This window comes from Symphodus melops, assembly GCF_947650265.1.
Source record: "Symphodus melops genome assembly, chromosome: 7".
NCBI lineage: Eukaryota > Metazoa > Chordata > Actinopteri > Labriformes > Labridae > Symphodus > Symphodus melops.
In genome coordinates this window covers 15,584,645-15,605,724 of record NC_136697.1, presented here as the reverse complement: position 1 = coordinate 15,605,724, position 21,080 = coordinate 15,584,645, and the positions used below count along the sequence as shown (strand labels likewise).

The following is a 21,080-nucleotide window of genomic DNA, read 5'->3' as shown; positions in this document are numbered from 1 at the left end:
GACTGTTTATGAAAGGGGATATATTTAAAATTTAGTGCTCCAGGAGCAAGCTTGGGTTGTGCAGCTCACTGAGCATGGGCAGCGTAGGTCTCCTGATCGTGGTGGTGTTTGGATAGGAAAGGGGGAAACAGCTGGCATGTTTGAAATGGAAAGAAAGAAAGAAAAAAAGAACAAAGAAAAGAGATGGAAAAAAAATCTCTAGTTTAACTGACAGTAAATCAAAGGGCGATAGTGAACATAAGAAATGTTGAGGTCAACAGTTGTCAAAGGCATCCTTCACTTCCCATAAAATATTCCTGCTCTAAATCAAAAAAAGATAGCTGAGAACTTGTCATTTTAATTTTTAGTCATGTATTTGGTTTCTAGTTCAGCGTTATTTATTCCTCATCCAATTTGATGTAAGTGTTGTGTAAATGTCTTCCTCGCAGTGCCAAGAATGAAATTATGGGGAATAACTGTGGAAGCATTAAATAACCATGATGATATGTCGGACTGCAAACTTTCATTGTTGGCTAACTTATTTAATTAATATGAAACTATACAACATGTCCAAACCTGTCTGTCTCTATGCAGCGTGTCTAAAAGGTTAAAAAATGTCCTCATGCCTAAACACAATATCTGCCTTAAGTTATGGTTGAATCAGTAATGAAGATTGTTTGACAGTGAAGAATTTTTTTTTTTCAGTGAAGACAACAACTGATGAAGCTTCCTCATGACCTCATCAAACCATGTTTTTGTTGTGTGTATTGTTTTGACAGGAAGACGATAGCTGCAGAAATTAATTTAAAGGGAATTTTAAAGTCTTCACACACTGAATTTAGCTAAATTTATGTTAGAATAAAAAAAAACTCTGATATTTTAATAAATTATTTAAAAATGGCAGTGCATTGAAGTTGTTATTTTGGATGTAATGTAAACTCCCCATTTCTATGACAACAAAAGCTCTGTTTTCTGTTGTTGCTACAGGCCTGTAGTGTACATTTTATTTCCATTCATTTGTTTCTTGACTTGAACATTTCAAAATAGGAAATAGAAATAAAATAAAATAATATAATAACAATAACAGCATACTTTAAATAAAGACTGTTTCTTTTTAAGATACCATTGATGACACCCACTCAAGCAAATGTTTTCTGCATTTTTTAAACCGTTTATTATAAATAGTAAATAGTGCTGTATTGTACACAAAACGTCTTACAACAAAATCATCTTACGCCAATGTAAATGAAAACCATACAAAAGAGGAAACGTATACTGAACATAGTGTAAGACTTACTGGAGCACAGAAGAGACATAACACTTAAACACTAAATAAATAAGAAATGGAACACATGTTTTGCAAGTTCCTGATGAAAACTAATTAAAACATGCAAAAAAAAAAAGAAAACAATAAAATTAACTGTCAAACTGAATAATGTATTCACCGGCAGAGAATTTTTGGCATAATGACATCACAGCTACCTTTACTAGTTTTCATTGCTTGGTGATTTCCCCTGATTGGTCTATGCGCACAACCCAAATAAATGAAACTGAAAGAGAGAGAGCATATTTTTCAGGGTATTATCCGGGACGTTTGATCCTTGTTGTTAATATACAACACATGAGGTATGAATGTATTGCACTTTCTTTGGGGTTGCAGTGGCTTCACTTTGACTCCACTCCGCCTTGGGTTCATGCCTTTCTGCTAAGTTATCTCGGTGTGGTCACATAGTCATCGCCAATGTCTGATACAAAAGTCACATCAATGTACAGTAAATAATTTTTCCTAAGACATTGTAATGAAGAAAAGCTTTTTGGGGCTTACAAAGTCCACCTCAACTTGCATCTCCACTTATTACCTAAATCAAATACAGAATCTTGAATGTATTTACTCCCCACCCCTCTTCTTTTCCTCTTTAAGCGTGGCCAATGAATCGTTCTTGGTCCTTGGAGCATGATGTGACGTACAAGCAAAGCAAATATTGCCAGGTAACAGGAGAGGGTGCTGCTTTGGTCCCAATTTTTCCAGTCATCCCCCCCCCCTCCCCACAACTACTTCTGCATCACTACACCTCCATCTCGACTAGTTCTCTTGCTGGAGAAGAAAACCTCTTGAGCCATCCAACTTTTTTCACTTCCTCTCTCTCTCGCTGTGTTTTGCTGTCCTCAGGGCTGGGACGGCTTGGCAAAGGCAGCATGTTAGGGTTGGGGGGAGGTTGTTTTCTTGCAATGAATGTCAGACTGGCTGGGAAGCCTCCTGTTTAGAGCATGTTGGGGGTTTCATATAATGAAAGGCACCTGAGGAAAACAGAGAAAGAAAGAAGGATTAGAGATTGTCTGTGTTTTATTCAGGTTAAAAGAGAGGTGACAGAAAGAAAAGGGTGTTTGGAGACCAGATGAGAACAGGTGAGAAAGCAAACTGAGGTTTTAGAGGAGATAATAAACCTAAAATAAAAGAGGTTAAATACATTTGGGATTCTCTTTGAACACAACGTGGTTGGCAAAAGTAGTCTAAGACAGAGCCGTAGCCTGGATCTCTGGTTCTGCTCTACTGATCAATAACAACTCTAAATCTGACCTCCAGTGGGACACATGGTTCTAATCCAGGCCTGCCAACGGCCATAATCACCCCCTGTTAAAAAGCCCCCTACCCTTCTTTTATACATAGTAACACACACATACATATACACACAGACACACACGTTTCACCAAACCCCCAAAAGCTACGTCTCTCCCAGGACGGGCTAAATTAATGACATCAAGATGTTGCCACTGATGGGCCAGTCAACATGTGGAAGTGTACCTCAGATCAGCCTCAACAACACACCACTATGACCCCCCCCCCTCCCCACCGCCACCCCTCTCCCCACCCCTCCCTGCTGTCAAACACGCTTTGGGAAGTGGCTCCTTCCTTTCATTTGGGCGGCTATCTCTGTTACACAGGGGTCATTACATGGCTAAGTGAGCTGCACTGCGGGTTGGATGGGCGAGCTCATCATACGGGGTCGTGAAAGGACAGTGAGTAAAATGCGTGTGTGGGGATAGGACCCGCACAGGCCCCTGAATCAGGACACGTGGATAGCATGATGACGGTAATGTAAACTGAGGGTGCCTGGCCACTAGAGCGCTCTCGCTTCATGTAATTACAGCACTGGGCGGGTGATTGGAGTAGCAGGCTCATCAGAGGGGATTGTGCAATTAACATATAGGACTGAGAATGTAAACTAAACAGACCTAATCACATATAGGACACTGAAACTAAAATGCAGAAGTTAAAGTCTTGGAACACACTTTAACTTTATTCCATACAGCCCTTTTTTTAAAACAGTAAAACACAGTTTCGTATTCCCAGCATACCTTGCTCTGACTGTACTGTCCATATTGGTAGGATGGATGGTGGTCCACGGCGTAGGCTGGAGTAGTGTATGAAGGTGGGCAGTAAGACTGGGTGCTAGGCAAAGTGGGCATACTGGTCAGGCCTTGTAGAGCCTCTAGACGTTGGGAACCATGGCAACTAGTAGCCATGCCACTGTTAGGCTCCAGTCCTCCGGTCAGCGGGGAGAGGGTGAAGTCACTCTGGGACTGATGTGGAACTCCACCTGGGTTCAATAGGCCCATGACCTGAGGGGAGACATGAGAAGAAAGTGGGTATTTAAAAAACTGAGCTTGTGTTCTAATAGCAGCACATCAAAAGTAAACAAAAAAAACCCAAAAAAACAAAGCAATTTTATTTGCTCTATTGTTTTTCAAACTAAATCTGCTGTCACACCATTCAGTCTTTTATTCCACTTAGGTGGGCTGCTGTGTGGGCCCTCTCCTTGTTCATTGTCAGATATGCATTATTACTGTCTTCCCTTACACATGTGGTTTTCCTTTACTCTGCTTGACTGATTGAGGAGCTGATGCTGTCTGGAGAGTTGAATCCTCTAGCTAACCAGAGCTGGCTGATGTGAATGCAAGTGAAAGAATGAGGAGAAGAATTTGTTATTCGTTTATTTTTCTTATTGGAAGTACGAGCTTCAAGCCTGCAAAAAAAAATAAAAAATTTAAAAAATTGTCTAAAGAGTAAAAGTCTGGATTTGATGATTATTAATAAAGAAAGGTATGTAAACAACACATTTGTGAGGATCTGATGTGTTTAAGAAGAATTTGAGATCCTCTTCAGAGCAATACACATTCTCTTAAGGTCTATCTTTCCTCTCTCACTTTCTCCTGATGCCCTAAAATCACCGTGTCCTTGTGAGGCCAGGGTGAAGAGGCCAAAGGGTACGTGGGAACGAAGAGCAGGGTGTGTTTATGTATGTGTGTGAGGGCTACCTCGTCTTTGCGTGGACGGGGGTATTTAACAGTAGGTGTGTGCGCGGTCGTGTGTAATATAAGCATTTTTTGCTCTGATGTCAGGGGGTTGAAGGGGTATCGCTGATACATCGTGAACAGCTGCACACAGGTTTGCGTGAGAAGCAAAGTCATGAACATGTCCAAAAAAAAAAAAGAAGAAGAAGTTAAAGAGGTAACAAGAGTTACAGTCCATGCAATAAAAACAAAAAAACAAAAAAAAGAACGAGACAAATAACCTTGTAAAAAAAGGGAAAGCAGAAAAAAGCTTGCTGTGTGTGGTGTAAAAATGAGGGATTCCCCATTTGATAGCAAGCAATCTCAGGTGTCTGTGTAATTTACAGTCTGTTATAGGGAACTGCACACATCTGTCAAACATATCGTTGCGCTGTACCGCCAAACCATCTTACTGCTAAGGATATTATCTCTTCGAAATTTACAAGAGTTTTTTTACACACACTTTACTAAACCTTGATTGATTTTTACGAAAAAGTCTGGAAAATCTTTTATCTGTTCACCAACAAATACATGTTTCTCTTGAACAGTTCATGCTATCCATCCTTTTAAGCTTTATAATAACATGCATCCTAAAATCAAATACTTTTCTTAATCTCTAAATTCGGGATCGTTTATAATCTGTGGTTTTTCTAGTGGCTTGTTTCAGATCCTTTTTCATTGTTTCAAGTCATATCTCCTCACGACGACCCCCAAAGTTTGTATTCTCTGTCTGCAGTTGAAACGGCAGCACCGATGGTGTCTGTTTTGAGGCTGTTCCGGGGATTAGGTCTCGGGGGGGTGCAAATCCCAGCCGCTCGCTTCCTTGGTGAGAAAGGGTTCCTTTGGTATGCACCAGATCAGCAGTGAGACGCCACAGATCCCGCACCACAGGGAAATCACCTCTATGACTGAAGCTCCGAACACAGAGCTAACTGCCCATACACAAGAATATCACTTATCTAAAGTAAACTTTATCTATATCCAAACTCTGCGGCGCTCTAATGTGACCATATCTGGAGCTAACTGAACCTCTGAATCTCCTGCTGGATACAGAGTAGTAGATATAGCTCTTAAAGGCCGATCTGGAGTTCAGATAACCAGATAATTCCAGGGAGGATTTAGGGCAAAACAGACCCAGCTAGTATCTATCGGAGGAAATTGAAGCTATAAAGTTTTCTAAGGGCAGCGAGGGTCTTGGTTTATTAACTATCAATGTCATAGAATTTAATCAGTTCTCATTCCCCCTGTCTTAGTGGAGTTCAAATTAGAAAATTAATTCTGTGCCCATCTGAAAAAGAGAAAACTGTTTCTCAATGTACATTCAAACTGCCGCAATGAATACATGAATTAAAACAAATTAGTCAACAAAGTGAGTCATTTGCATATATTACACACTCTGTTATAAGGAGATAGATTACTTCATTCCAATCAATTAACACACTGGAACATTCTCTGATTGCAATTCCAGACTGAAAAAACATTCCAGGCACGCCGCTGCCAACCCTACGCAAGATGAGATGTGCCTTCAGTACGGAGCAGCCTGATGAGGTTAATGCTGAAACCATGCACAAGGCCACGGCACCTTTGGCCTCTTTATTGGAGGTAGAGTCAGTCTGTGACCCTCTTGGTGTTTGAACTCCACAGCCATGTGCTCAGTGGCAGAAGGGGAGATCTGCACTTAAGTTGTGCTCCAGAGAAATAATTAATTGAACCACAAATTATGAGTTAGTTGTCAGTTGTCTCACGATAAAACAATCACGACAGATATTCATAGTTTGCCTATTTTAATTCTCTCTTTTTATCTTTATTTGTTCTGTGTGAATAAACCATTTTTTTAATAGTGCATCGGGCAATTTCCTGAGGAGGAAAACAAAATATTCCTGCCTACCTTTAGAGCTCATCTTCAAAGAAGTCAATTATACCTTCAGCAACAATAATGCCACCTACCACTTACCCACAGTGCACCCTGAGAGCAACTACAAAGATCTACTTTTTTTCAGTATACATTATATATCCTCAGGCATCCATGCAGTTACAAACCTGCCTAAGGCCGTTTTTTTATCTGTGCCTGACAGGAGTCTCAGATTTTTCTCTCATGGGAATTAGTACCCAGCATGCATTGCACGTGGGCCTGCCACCCTTTGTGGCGGTTAAAAGCTCGTTTTCCGCCTGTTAGTCCATCTTCTGGGCCGATGGGGAGCCACTGATGGACACTGATGACTGTGTAATCGACCATAATTGTCTTTTCAGTTTTGATTTGTGTCATCATGCGACATCCATACATCCGTCCTCATGTCTAGTCCCTTTTCCTCCTCCCCATAGACTGACGTCCGCCACATTTTTACATTCATCAAACAACTCATCAAAATAAACAAAATGGAAAGCTACCGTGTTTCTTGGCCTAACAAGGTTTTCATCAATGTCACGGCAATGACACCTCCAAGGCCACGTGCAGTGTGTATGTGTATGTGTTTGTGTGTATTATTATCAGCCCATATGGTGCATCTCAAACACTCCATGAAGGACTAATGGTCATTTTCCTGGTATGATAAAGTGACAGTGAACAGTTGTGTGTTGTTCGAGACAGAACTGACAAAAGTGTCTTTTTTTGTAACTACACATATGCAGATGTTCATAAGTATTTCTATTATTTTTATACAGTACTTGCAGTAGTGGCAAACTGCTGATCACAAATTAGTCTGGTTCTGTTTGAGGTTTCTGTCAGTTTTCCATGCCCCTGTTACTATGTGCTTATTAGTGGGTGATTGTCGGGCCTAAATAAACAATATTATATTAAAGACCCGGCATTTGATATAAGCATTAGTTTTTGTCCCTGCCACAAAAAAAATAAAAAAACAGAGAGAAAAAAGGATGGTGTAAAGCTGCTTTTCATGTCAAGTTTCACGGGGATTATTTTTGTGGTGGTTTTTTATGCATTAAAAACAAAAGGTATGATTAATTGAGTACAGAAGTAGCATCTAACCTGAGGTGAGAGGCTGTTACTGATGGCAGGGTTGACTGTGTTGGTGTGTCCTGTTGAGGCCACGAAGCTGTCCGAGTAGCCTGAGAAGCCGTGACGTCCGGAGGAGAGGCAGTACGCTGAGCCTCCATCCTGCGAGCCGGCCGACGAGCTGAGCCCAGTTTGGTGCACGGAGGTGGGGGGCAGGGGCTGCGGTCTGTGGACTGTGCTGGGCTGCTCGGATGCTGCTACAGAATAATGCGTACAACTTAAAAATCCCACTTTGTCACCAGTTTGTACAAGTTATTCTTAATCCTGTATTCGTGTCTGAACACATGTGAGGGTTAACCCACCTTGAGATATAGAAGTGGGAGTGTAGGGACTGTCGGACAGCTGGTAGGACTGCAGGCCTGACATGGCTGATGGAGGAAAACCACCGGGGATGAGGTGGTTAAACGCCATCAGTTGACTGGCGCCTGCTTGCTTCCTCCACCTGGCTCTTCTGTTGCTGAACCACACCTGAGAGACAGAATGGAAACACAATCCTTTAGTGGAAAATAAATCAGCTAACCCAATAGAATAAGTTGACTTGTTCATATATGGCCATTTGTGTGTGTTTGAGGCCTCTCCAATCAATTACAGGCAGCTAAACTGATAGCGATCTTAACATCTGGAGCAGGACTGAAACATTACATCTTTGTGTGCTACTGTAAGTCACTGGGTTCAGAGTGTATAGCCAGAGGGCTGGTTCAGCTCTCAACCGATATTAGAACACTATCTAAATCTGGCATATTTTCAGGGATCTTTACATGGCTTCTTTTAGCCGAGTCTGGCAAAAAGACACAAATAGAAACCCATCTTCATACATAATGGACTCAGTGTGTCTGTGTTTGTACATGTGGAGAATGCGGTCAGACATGACATAAAGTGTAATGGCTGTAAGGAATGTGTGGCAACATCCCCGGGGCAATTTAGCACCCTCATGACACGAATCCATGACAAGCATTTGCTTTGCTCTACAGGGCTTTTATTTTGAAGAGCGTGTCTGCACATGATGTTTCTTACCTGAACTCGTGCTTCCGTCAGCTTGGCTCGCTGAGCCAGCTCCTCCCGTGTGTAGATGTCGGGGTAATGTGTGCGCTCGAAGGCCCTCTCCAACTCCTCCAGCTGCTCCGCCGTGAAGGTGGTACGACTGCGACGCTGCTTCCTCTTGAGAGGCAGGCCTGGCTCCGAATCCACATCAGAGCCCTCATCCGAGTGACTTGCTAAAAAAAAAAGAAACCAAGAAACTTGTTACTCTACAACCTGAAGACTAATATTAAAAAATAAAGTTGAAATGTTGGATATATAGGCAGGGCTGAGACACGAGATCCTGCTGAGTACAACACATGGTGCAGAGCAACTTTAGATTGTGTCCTCCTGCTTCTCTTAAACTCCTTAGTAGTTTCTAAGGAGTTCAAACGCCAGAAGCTGCTTGAAACACAGATTAAAGCAGACTAGATCGCTCCAGGGCATCTATCCCCTGGGACACGGTGTCTCTCCTGGTCTTAACCATGCTGTGCATTATGGCGATAGGGTCCCTTGGTGCCTTTTTTTTGCAGGTGCTTCTAAATCTGTTTGTTCAGTTGAGGGCAGGAGAGAGCGACTGGGAGACAGCTATTGGGATCTAATTCAGCAGAAGAAGGGAATCAATGCAGGCTTGAGACTAGAGACAGAGGACTATTGCTGCATTTCAGGGGGAGGTTACCCGTCTATTAAATAATGATTAGGCTCCACAAGCTAGCGTGACAGCCTGCCATTGTGCACCATTACACGTCTGCACCCCCCACTCCCCACCCATCTATTTCTCAGTCATATGCACACTCACAAACATGCATCTGCTGCATTTCGACTATGGGCTTTTACTCAATGAAGGCAAGTCCATGACAATGTGTCAAACACAGATGGACACAAGACAGAAAGAGTTGAAATGCAGTCCAAAATCCATCCCCAGCCTGATGAGGAAGGTTCACTGCACCTTTTCAACAATCCGACCATGTAGCAAACATCTAAAGTGAGAGAAAAGAAATGAGCAGCAGACAGGTGTGTAAGCAGCAGAAAGGCTTCGTCTGTTTTCTCCAGACTGCTCACTCTGCCCTACAGATTTAAAGCTTTAATTAAAAAGTGCCAAGTCAGACATGGAGGGCTGGGGGTGGGGGAGTGAGGGGGGGGATCTCCCTTTGCCTCTGGAGCCTCTGGAGCCAAGCAGGAAATGTTTGTGCCGTTGCCAGTGTGTGTCTGACCAGGCATTACACACGGATTTGCTCCCTGGGAATACCTGTGGTCTGGGGACCACTGGCACACAGGCTTCTGATGCTGAGAAGACCTCTTTATTACATTTGAACCAAGGACGTCACACTGGCTGAAAGAGGCACAGAGGATTGGCTGGATGGTTAAAGAGCTTTCTGACTTTGGAAAAGTGGGCAGCGCATGAACATAATGTGATTCTTCTCTTTTAAATATACTCTTTATCTTTATAAATGCAGTTTTCATTCATCAGCATATAAAGAATACCATTGGAGAAGACTACACGTATGATTAATACCATTTTGGTGACGGAAGAGCAGAGAAAGAAAAAGAAGAACCAATGACAGCGCAGAAACAGAAAGAGATTCCTGAGAGAGGGAAGAAGAGCTCATAAAATCCTCTGAGGAGAAAGCTTCCAATTGGCACTGTAACTCATGTTAACTGCAGGATGGGGGTGGATCTCTCTTCTTTTAACTCCCTTTCTGTCTGTCCCTCTCTTTTTTCCTCTCTCTCGGTTTTTATTATTAGTTACTAGAAAACACTTCGTCACAGACTCTCCCTTAATGGCACATGACAGTGTTGCTTTTGTCATCCTTTGGCTCGCGCTTTCTCTTTTGCTCTCTTCCTCTCGCACTCTTCTCTGTCTCTTTTTTTTTTTATTTGGAAGTGATGTGGCCAAGCCTTTGTATCTGAGCAGGGAAAAGCCTGTGGCAGGGCTCTATTGGGCCGATTACCACGCTCCATCTGTAGGAGCCATCAGGGACGCCCGGGCCTGCATTCAGGGGCCTGTCACCTGCCCAGCAGGGGAGTAGGCGGGGGCTGGAGGAGGGGGGAGGCTGTAGGGCCAGGGGCTGAGTGGGGGAATGAAGGGTGGGAGGAAGGGGATGGAGAGGGGGCACAAAAGGGGTCCAGAGAAGGGCCATTGGGGGCTGAGGAGGGGCACAGCAGGGGAGCACCCCTTCATCCCCTCCCTCCATGGCCTGAGGGGCACCAAGCTAAGGGGGGAGGGTGGGGGAGTTGAAGAGGTTGACATGGAGAGGAGATGGGGCTGAAGGCACCTGAAGAAGAAGATGCTGGGGAAGGGGTGCTGGGGGTGTAGCTGGTCATTCTTAAAAAAAAAAAAGAGAGAGAGCCTGTCCCTTCCATTCATCCATTGCTGCATCCACATCTTTGACAAAAAAAAAAAAAGGCTCTAACACCACTGCTATGGATCGATCTTAAGGCACGCTGATGCAGAAGCGGCCCCACTGCCCAAGAGAGCGTTGTTCCCACACATTCCCAGCAACAAACGGCAGAAGAGGATACTAAAACCCACAAAGGAAGGCCTCGACCTCCTAACTTAAACACCCAAATCAAATTTTACGCTGCAGCTAAAGCGCCAGGGAGCTGAAAATGCTCCATAGCCACTTGCTGTTTGGCTGAGGCTCGGACAAGAGTCTTAATAAAAAGATAGATTATTATCCCTCCAACGGAAATTGGGGCTGCTGCAGAATCATCTATAAAGCAGATGTTTCAAAACAAAGTAAGATGTAGGTTAATAAACTCATAACAAGATAGCTTAGATAGTAGATTGGAAGTATGATGATTTATTTAACATCGTTTAGAGGGCCGGAATTTAGCATGCTTTAAAGGAGTGAAGTATTCAACAAGTGAACTCAACAGGTTTTGTACATTAGAGTTTTTGAAATAAAAAGAAACCTTTACAGGTGCAATTTTGCACACACAAAAACACACATGCAGGAAAAAGACAGCAGCGCAGATAAGATAAACAGAACCATTAATCGACCAAGAGAGGAGACTGACAGGCAGGGAAGATAAACTCTAGCAGGTCACAGATGTGAACTTGGGGAATGTCCAGTTGCATTAGCTTCACCTACAGCAGTAATGCCTCATACAGGCCAAAAATACCCAAGAAGATCTCCAACTGCGAGAGGAAAGACTGCTCTTGTTTACCGCATAGTCTATATCGGCCAGGGCTCGCCTTTGCCAAGCATTCATCTCCCTCCTATCCATGCTAGAGATGTTAATATGAAGAGACATGCACAGGCGCACATAGCCTTGTATGAGTAAGCGTTGGGATACAAATCCATTCATGTAGCTTGAATTACAGTAAAAAAAATTGAATGAGTTGGAAACAGCGACAAAAAAGTGCAGGGGGGAATAAAACACATTATTAAAAAAAAATAAAAATCTGCAAAAATAGTGAGGCAAAATAAAATAAGGGGGGTGAGGGATGAAGAGCCTCCTCAGAGAGAAAGAGAAAGAGAAGTGGAGCATATGGGCCAGTTTATAGCCTGGTATTGCAAGGGGTTGGCTAGCCCTTCCTCCAGGGGATGTTAATAGAGAAAGTAATTGAGCTGGTGACATGTGTTCGCAACAGAAAACAAAGGGCAGAAGAGACAAATGAACTAGTTATTTGCCCAGGGAAGTAGATCTGGGCCTTTTCAGGCGACGGTGCATAGTGTGAGCCGGGGCCACTGAATAAAATAGTGCCACGCCATGTAGAGCCAGGGCGAGCAGATGCACCGGAGGAAAAGAATAGTTAACTGACAGCTTATGGGCTCAGCTGGGGTTAACAGTTAAGGGAAAAATGGGAGTGAGTGGGCTGCTCACTTGACTTGCTAAAGAGCCCCCAGGAACCTGCAGCTGCCTGAGAAAAGAGGGGGGGGGGGGGGGGCATAGTGAGCAAAATAGAGAGGGAGCTGATGATAGGATGGACGGACAAAAATTGAGTGAATATGCGCAGGAGGTAGGCACTTAACGGACAAAGAAATAGCCGACGATATGACTTTGAAAGATGTATCTCTGTCCAATATTGGTGGAGTGACAAAAAGGCACAAATGGCTATTATGTGTGCCCAGTGTGTGGTGGTTATTATTTAGTTCCACCGTGGTGCGGTTAGGTGACAGTTTCACGGTGGCATTTCCACCCTTGGGGCATGGACAAAGCAACGGCACAGAGCCCACGCAGGGACGAAGCAACAGGCCGGTCTGCCGCACGTTCCAATCAAATGCAGAGCAACAAGCAGAGTTACACCTCAGCAGAAAAAAAAAGCAGTTAGGCCAAACTTACATCAAAACCAATTGCCTGTTTAGAATTAACAGCATACTCTCTTCTGATCACAGCAAATAGCACCTTAAAGTATAGGTTTTTAAATCAGAACTGACACCCTGGTGAGATATTAGGAAGTCAGTCAGATGTCATCTTCTCCTAAACATTATTGTAACCTTCTTTTCCTGGGGCCTGATAGTTTTAACAGTCATGTGACCCCAGGTTAGCCCCTGACCTTTTCACAGCTACTGCACAGAGCTGCAGCAAAAAAAAAAAAAAAAAGACGAGCCCACCACTGACCCTGCAAATAAACTTAGACAGAGAGAGAAGCCATCTTCACATTCCTCAAGTCCTTTTTTTTACCCTATACAAAAACAGTTAAAGGGTTTCTTTAGATTTTATATGGTGTTGTACAAAACTCTTGTGTTTCATAACGCCTATTTGGACAAAGTAGGAAATAAATGATGTAACTTGGAGTGCTCTTTCCTAAAGCTTTGTTTTAATGTATTTCTGTTTTTATGTCTGTAAAGCACTGTGAATTGCCTTGTGTCTGAACAGCGCTATATAAATAAACTTGCCTTGCCTTGCTTTTAAAAAAAAATTAAACATTTGAAAGGTTTTGTTTTTTAGATTGTTTTTGTTTAAAGAGTGGCAAAAAGACATTAATCAAAAAGGCAACAGAGTTGTGCTGGCGTGTCCATAATGTTCAATGTGCTGGACGAAACAGCTCCACAAAAAGTGAGGCTAAACAAAGTTAAGTGATTGACAACGCTGTCTGGCTTTACTCAATTAACTATCCCATTGTGCTCCTCTTTGCAGAGCCCCTTCGCCCCCGACCCTTTCTCCTCTCACTCCTTTATCCTCCCCATCACAGAGTTTTGCTTGGCTAATACTTCCAAGGAAATAGAGAGTTCTTTTTCTGCCGGGGCTCCTCTCCTTGACCTTCCATTGCTCGATGCTTCTCTTTCACTCACTTCACAGTGTCTCTGGGGTTAGCTGGGAGAATGTGGAGAGTACATCAGCGGCGAGGGGCCGGCTCGGGGCAGGACCCCGGCCTATTACTTCAAAGTTGGCCTGCATTCATTAATTGTCCTTTGAATTAATATTGGGGGATCACAATGAGGGTGCCAATAGAGAAAGAGGCTTTAATGAAGCATAGAGTCCGCATTCAGTTGCAGATCAGCCAGTGTGGATTTTTTCTTTCTTTTTTGAGAATGGAGACTTAGAGGCATGCTCATGGAACTTAGAAAGTTTTGAGCATTTTCTAGAAATGTCTGTCTATCTATCTATCTATCTATCTATCTATCTATCTATCTATCTATCTATCTATCTATCTATCTATCTATCTATCTATCTATCTATCTATCTATCTATCTACTTGTGCTCAGCAGCCCACCAAACCAAACTAGTATTATAAACACTATTAACAAAGGAAATAACAAAGGGAAGCGTGGAGTGAGGCCCACATATAAATTTGTCCATTATCCAGGCCTGAGAGCAAAATGGAAATGTGGCTACAGCAGACATTCCTCTGGTTGAATTGAGACCTTCCGTCTCCTTCAAACCTCTTATTTTTAACTCGTTCACTGTGAAAATGCAACAAGAGCTGCAAGAAATCCAACATCTACCTCTCAGTTTGCAGTTGTGGGTCATCGACATGCGGCTCGGTTTCTCTCACTGCTCGTGTGCGAGGGAAATCTTATTTTTATTCTTAGATTTCTCTTGAGAATAAGGGTTTTGAACTTTCAAATTGGATTACAATGCTGCTCGTGGAAGTTTGCTGCCGTCATCATCTCCCCTTAGATGTTTATTGAGCTTAAAAAATAATTCAACATCATTTTTTTTCTGCTTTAAAACCTGGCAAACCCATAAACACAAATATGATTTATCTACCCTCCTCACTCTCTGAATTTCCCCTATGCCAAAGTCACGGGGAGCCAGTAACCCACTTTATTTACACAAACAAAGTCCCACTCAGCTCCTTTGACAAAAGCAGCTAAATCTTTCATGTTTTGTCAGCACTTGATTCCTCCTGTCCCTCTGGCTATTTGCCTGCCTACAGACAATGGAGGCAGGAGAATGGCAGCAGATTGTTGGAATGCACCTCAATGAAACCAATTATTACATGTTGACTGCGTTCACCATGGCACATTTGAAAGAACTGGCCTCATTCAGTTTGGCACCGCAGGACTCCCTTTAAAGAAAAGTTATCCCTTTGACTGTTTGTATTTCTGAGTTTTTCTTTTTCTTCTTCGTCTTTCTCTCTCTTCACCCCCATGGCCATAAATGAATCCTGCAAGAGTGGCTGCTCCTCTTTCATGACTGTGGTTACTTTAATTAGTTAAATGAGGCTAACATTAGTAAAAAAAAAAAAAAAAAAAAAAAAAAGAGAGAGAGGGATGCAATCAATTAATCCAAAGCCACTCTCTGAAAAGAAACAAATATTCTTGCCATGATTTTTGCAATTAAAATTGATTTCTTTTGATACGTATTATTGGATCTTCCTCTGCTTTATGTGCAAGTTTGATAAACCACCAACAATCTTTAAAACAAACCTCAAGCTGCAGCTCGTTCATGCATGTTGCTTTAATTCTGCACACTTTCTACCACTGGAAAACAAAAAGTAAACAACTTAGCATCAGATCCATCCTAACAAATATCTTTTTCCCACAACGCTCCAGCCACTTGCTAATGCCATGCAGACCTAGTGCTGCCTAGTTTACTTTATCCCACAAACCTTAGCAGTCCCTTTTCCCAGACAAATAAATCTAAATGAGTCAGCTTTGATCTGAGCACTTAAGGAAAGCCAACAATAGTGGTAGAAGAGAAAGGGGCAGAGAGCAACAGGCCTCTCTCTGGCACAACAATAGCCTCTGCAAACACCTACTTAATCAATATTTGGCCAGAAGACACTCTCTCAGTCCCCGAAGCAGTCTTTTCACATTCTAATGAAGAGCTATAAAAGAGAAAAACAACAACTACTTCCACAAAGAGACACAAGAATGAAATAGTGCTGTCCTGTATATCAATGGGGGAAAGTTCCCTCAGAGCTGTTTGCATATAGGATGTCACCGATTTCATGTAAAAAAAAAAAAAAAGTTAATATAATGTGTTGTTATTGTTGTTGAGGTGTGTGTGTAATTAAATGTCAGCTTATGTGTGTTTTATTGAATAATAACACAAATGTTTTTTTGTGTTTTTTTTTCACTGCCACATGCTTTCTGATGGTTAAATCTTTAGCCATATTTTATCCTCTAGTTTGATTTATAAAATGGGAACGATGTTTTTGTTGTTGTTGTTTTGGGGTTTTTTTTGTTATTACATTTAGCAGAAATTAGTTTAAGTTCTGGTCTGGCCTGGAAGAAAAAGAGGGAAGTGCCCACAGATATCGCATGAATGTGTGCACCCTTGTCGAAAGGGAAGGGGCGGACTTGTGTCAGAGATGAAAGTGGAGAGAAAGAAAAGGTTTGGATTTAATCTAGTGGAGAAAAGAGGGGAAAGAGAAGGGGTTTCCCTGCGTTCACTGGCTGGAGGCATCACGCTTACATGCGCAAAGACTGTGCACAAAAACTCCGTGCGTAAAACTAACGGCACAGTACAATTTGATTAACAAAATTAACAGAATTCAGAAGCCCCCTTCCAGCTGCTTAACATGTTTATTAAATGTTCATTTAAAATCTAGCTTGGATATAGAACAAATCAGCACCAAAACAACACATTCAACATCTCTACAAAGAATCAAATCTGTTCGTCATGACTTTTCCAAAACACTTCTACTCTCTCCCTCGAAGTAAATAATTAACTACAGACTGCATTATTTCCCCATAAGCAACTTTCCCTGTTATGGTAACACTGCGCACATCCAACAGGTCGTAAATCAACAGGTGTTTGAATAAACTCTGCACCTTTCCTCCCCGTTCCCTGAATGGCGAACTGTAAGCATTAGGCAGTTTAAAACGCAAATTGGCACTTTTTTGAGCAGTCTATAAACCAGGTCGCACTGGGCCCATTGGTGTCCCTGAATAATTCATCGCTCATTGCGGGTTCATAATGTCCTCTCGCGGCCTTTTGTCAGCGCACTTTTTTCTCCCTTTCTTTGGCCGTTTTGAAAGGCGCTGGCGTCTTTTTGTACACCACTGAGCCGCTAACCGGAGTTTGGCTTTTGTGCTCGTCAAACTGAGGTGTGATTTTCAATGGACTCTCCCTGCTTTGTGCGCTGAAGTTCATCCTCAAGTATCCGATTGTGCGTAAAAACAAAGTTTCTCAGGCTTGGAAGGTAGACAAATGTTTGCTTATCCGCTTGAAAAAAAAAACCCTACACGTTTGTAAAAAAAAAAAAAAAAAAAGATTTTTTAACGCCTTCGTTTAATACTTTTTTGTGGGCAAAGGTCTATGGGGACATTGCTGGAGTTATGATTCATGTAGGCCTAATTGATTTAATTGTAGCAGCAATTATTATCGTCATCACCAATAAATAATAAAATGATAATAATTGATTAATCTGAAATGAAGTGCACACATCGAAGATTGAATTGATCAAAATGAAAACTTACATCTGTCTCCCAGAATCCCGTCGATGCTGTGTTTTGTTCGTGGTTCACTCTCCTCCATCTCCCTTTTAACCACTTCTTCATCATCCTCATCATCATCTCCCACTCCACCAAATTTAGAGCGCATGATGCGACTTATAGCGCTCACTTAAAGAAATAAGATTAAATACATTAGAAGACAACAAAAACTAAAGGTGTCCTGTATGTCTCTTAAAACAAAATAGTATTGCGTGTATACATAGTTTTAAAGTTTCGCCCACCTGAGGGAACGTTGTTCCTGTCGCAGATCCCATCTTTTAATAATTTGTCCCTGATTTCCCAGCTGAACATGCCCGGATTTTCTCTCTTATACTCTTCGATTTTCTTGTCCACTTCTGGAGACGAAGTTTGCTGTGTTGATAAGAAAGACAGGAGAGTTTGTTTAATTACATTATTATTACTATACTCCTACTACTACTACTACTACTAATAAAAATATGTATTATTATCATTTATTATTATTATTGTTATTGTTATTATTAATTATTATTATTATTATTATTGTTAATTGATCCAAGGTCTATGGACTGGGGAGCCAACACAAGTTTTTCTTTTTGTAAAATGAATAATGTGGAAGCCAAACGTTCTTAAACCGCTGAGATGATATACTTCAAACGATCAAAGTTGTAATTTATCTCCTTAATATTTTCTTCATGTGTCGGTTTAGCTTTTAACCTTTATTTCCAGAACAGTGACAGTTATCCTCTTTCTGCTGAAATTTTTAAATACTGTAAAACTCACTGTTATTGAGTTGAAATCCCATTTCTAGGTAACTCTTTTCAAAAGAATTTCAGACAAATATGTTTGTTTTTTTTCTCCACATTTACGTGAAGATAATATCAAAAATCTCAGCTTCTCACCTTTGGCTTGCTGCCTCCGATGGCCCCCGGCCTGATGGAGCCTGTCTCCTGGTACCGGCAGAGGATTTTGGACACGCAGCCGTGGGACACGCGCAGCTGGCGGGAGATGACGCACGGACGGACACCGTGATGCGCCATCTCCACAATTTTATGTCGGATGTGGTTGGGGAGAGGTCTGCCGTTTATGAAGACGCCACCGAGCTGGTTGACTCGACCCTGTCCTAACGGAGTGGACACTGGACAGTATGGCATGGGACATATAAGTAGGTGTAAAACAGATGCGCTTCAAGTCTACAGTACTGTAATGTATTGTCCATTGTTTAACAGAATTGCCGCAGACACACAAACTTTTTTTGCATCCACGAGCACTCCAACATTTCAACAAAATATTAGATATGAAAGACTAACTAAAGTATACTTTAAAGTACAGTGCATTTAGACTATATTCTAACTTTTAGCCTCGAAACGTGTGTCGTGATCATGAGTAAATTAGGCTAGAATAGTTTTTCTTGTGCAGAAGAGAGCCAAATAATTGTCGACAATTACTCATCCAATAATTGAAATATAGTGATAGCTATTTTGGTGGAAAAAGAATCGGAAATTTACAATAGCATTACTTAATTTGCGATTCAATAAATACAATACAGATCGAAAAAAATGTCGCAACTGGACATTTAGCCTAAGCATAACTGGACCCTAGATATGCTTCTGTTGTTTTGTAAAATTATGTAAACAGATTGATACATTACTTTATAATAATAATATGCAATTGTAAAGCTTCTCAAAACTCCAGCCAACTTTTCTAACAGTTGGGTTATCCGACTTGCTCGCAGCAACTGGTGTTTGTGTCTTACCTTCCAGAGAGTATCCTCCTCGTGGGTAGTTTTGGTGAGGCGTTGGTCTCATCATTCTCGGTAAACCTCCTGCTAGTGCTGTCATGATCCCTGACCCTCTGTCAGGTAACCGTTTGTAAGGCAGCTGCCCCCTTTTCTCGTCCCTTTTAATCCCACGAGATACGTTCTGTCTGTTCTAAAACAGACGCGATGCAGCGCGTGTTTCCTCTGAGAAATAGGATGGATCCAGAGCTGTTCTTGACGTGTATCCAGAGGTCAGTGTGCGCCGGGTGAAAGTGAGATTAAAGTACAGGTTCGAACATTTCTGTGTGGACTGAGAAGATGTTTTGGGAGGATGGATGGAAGTCAAACACTTTATCTGTGCTCGATGTCCCCCTCTGTCTCCGCACTGAGCATCCTGATTGGTCAGAGACCCGGACATTCAGGGGCCGGAGGAGCTCTGTGATTGGACAGCACGAGCTCTACTATGTCTGGGTTGACCTCAGGAGGTCAGCTCGTCTTGTCAAACGCCTCTGCTATCGCGAAAGAAACTTTAGCGACTATGAAACTTTAATAACGCAATTTAAACACCGACAGGCCTGAATGCGTTTTCCTTTTTTTACTGAAAAACTTTTTTACTCTTTATTTTCTTACAGGCTTCGAGGGTTGTAGGGATTGCAAATTAAAGTTAACTAAACATGACTGTATCATTAAAGAGAAGAATGCAGGTTGATCAGGCTTCATGAGATATACATAACAAAAAAGTAAGGTTTGAAAATATTAAACAGTATATAGACTCATTGGCCTTAATGTAGCTACTAATGATGTGACGTTAACTGTATATCAGAAAAGTCAGTTATCCCATGTAAACTCTCCCTCTCTCGTCCTACTTTAATAACCTTATTTACTCAGAAACAATAGATTGATTCCAGCTAATAATTAAAACGAAGCCGAATTATCAGAAGGATTCAAACCTCTTGCTTTTGCCAGCCTTACGTTTTGGAATTCTCAACAAATTACTGGAAATGTTTTAAATGATGAAATAGACGACATGTAAAGAAAGCACGTGAAGATTTTTTTTAGGTGAAAAGCAGATAAAAACAGGACGCATGTTTATGTTAGATTACTGAGCTCACATTGTTACAGTGGCGACTCAGGTGTTCATGTTACGCAAAAGTTCCTGTGAAACTTCGGCAAAACTGAAGCACGTTCTCAATTGTATTATTGTTATGGTTATTATTATTATTATCATGACTACGCCGATGACGATAACAATTAGACCTATCAATATTAGGTTTATTATTATTAATCTCTTTCTTATTATTATCGTAATTAATTTTTAAAAAACTGTTGATTTAAGTATATTGATGCTAAGTAAATAGTGCACCATTGGGTGAAGCTGTGCCAGTGGAGTTACCTACGCTGTAAATGATTGTGTTAGGATAACCTTCTAGTGTGTCAGTGTCCATTTTCCATAAAAAAAAATAAAAAATAAAAAATAAACTCTGACCCTACCTACTTGGTTTTCCTTAGGGCTATGTATGCAAAAAATACATTTGACCATAAAATGTTCTGTTTGTAATATTGATTTCGGAGCATTGGGGAGGCTTTAAAGAGGGTTTCATCCAGCTGACAGTCTGGGGACACGTATGGCGAGCATGTCGGGGATCTCTCCGCGGCGATCTGTTTTTCTTTTTCACGAGTTGCAAACCGTCACAGCTCACGCACAAGCTCTTCATCGACATCTAAAAGTTGCGGTAATACAACAATAGCTCTACGGACATGTGGTGTTGCCACACGGCAGTGTAACACAGCCGTGCAAATGGCAGATTATGAACACATAGAAGCACATGAGGGATCAGTTGACTTCTATGGAGCTTGTAGAGTTGTGATAATGATGATAATTAGGCGTGTTTAATAGACCGATGATTTTTTGCTTTTCCCCACAGGAATAGGACCTTTTTGACCTTTTCTGTTTGGAAACTCAAAAACAACCTGTTTTGTATTGACAGGCATGGTCATCAACTCCCTAGACACAATGATACGTCATCAGAGCGTGCAATCAATCATTTACATGTATACAAAGTTTTAAATGATTGGCTTAAGATAACAGGGTCAGAAAAGAATCGTCAGAACGTCATGTAGAGAAATAAATAGAACATGTTTAAAAGAATATGAATAAGTTTTTGAA

General features: G+C 41.6%; 1 protein-coding gene across 2 annotated transcripts; it reads right to left on the bottom strand.

Annotated features, from left to right (window-relative positions):
- Positions 1-1,138: 1,138 nt before the first annotated feature.
- Positions 1,139-19,281, bottom strand: pax3a (paired box 3a). 2 transcript variants are annotated; one of them, XM_079348769.1, is made up of 9 exons: positions 18,911-19,281; positions 18,057-18,292; positions 17,418-17,547; positions 17,161-17,304; positions 8,336-8,535; positions 7,624-7,789; positions 7,295-7,518; positions 3,337-3,600; positions 1,139-2,277 (listed from the first exon to the last, which is right to left on the bottom strand). In XM_079348769.1, exons 1-9 carry the CDS (start codon positions 18,993-18,995, stop codon positions 2,260-2,262), a joined length of 1,467 nt encoding a protein of 488 aa, XP_079204895.1. In that variant the 5' UTR covers positions 18,996-19,281; the 3' UTR covers positions 1,139-2,259. The 2 variants fall into 2 exon arrangements, with proteins under 2 accessions (XP_079204895.1, XP_079204896.1); XM_079348770.1 differs by having other exon boundaries at positions 7,295-7,515.
- Between the last annotated feature and the right edge of the window lie 1,799 nt (positions 19,282-21,080).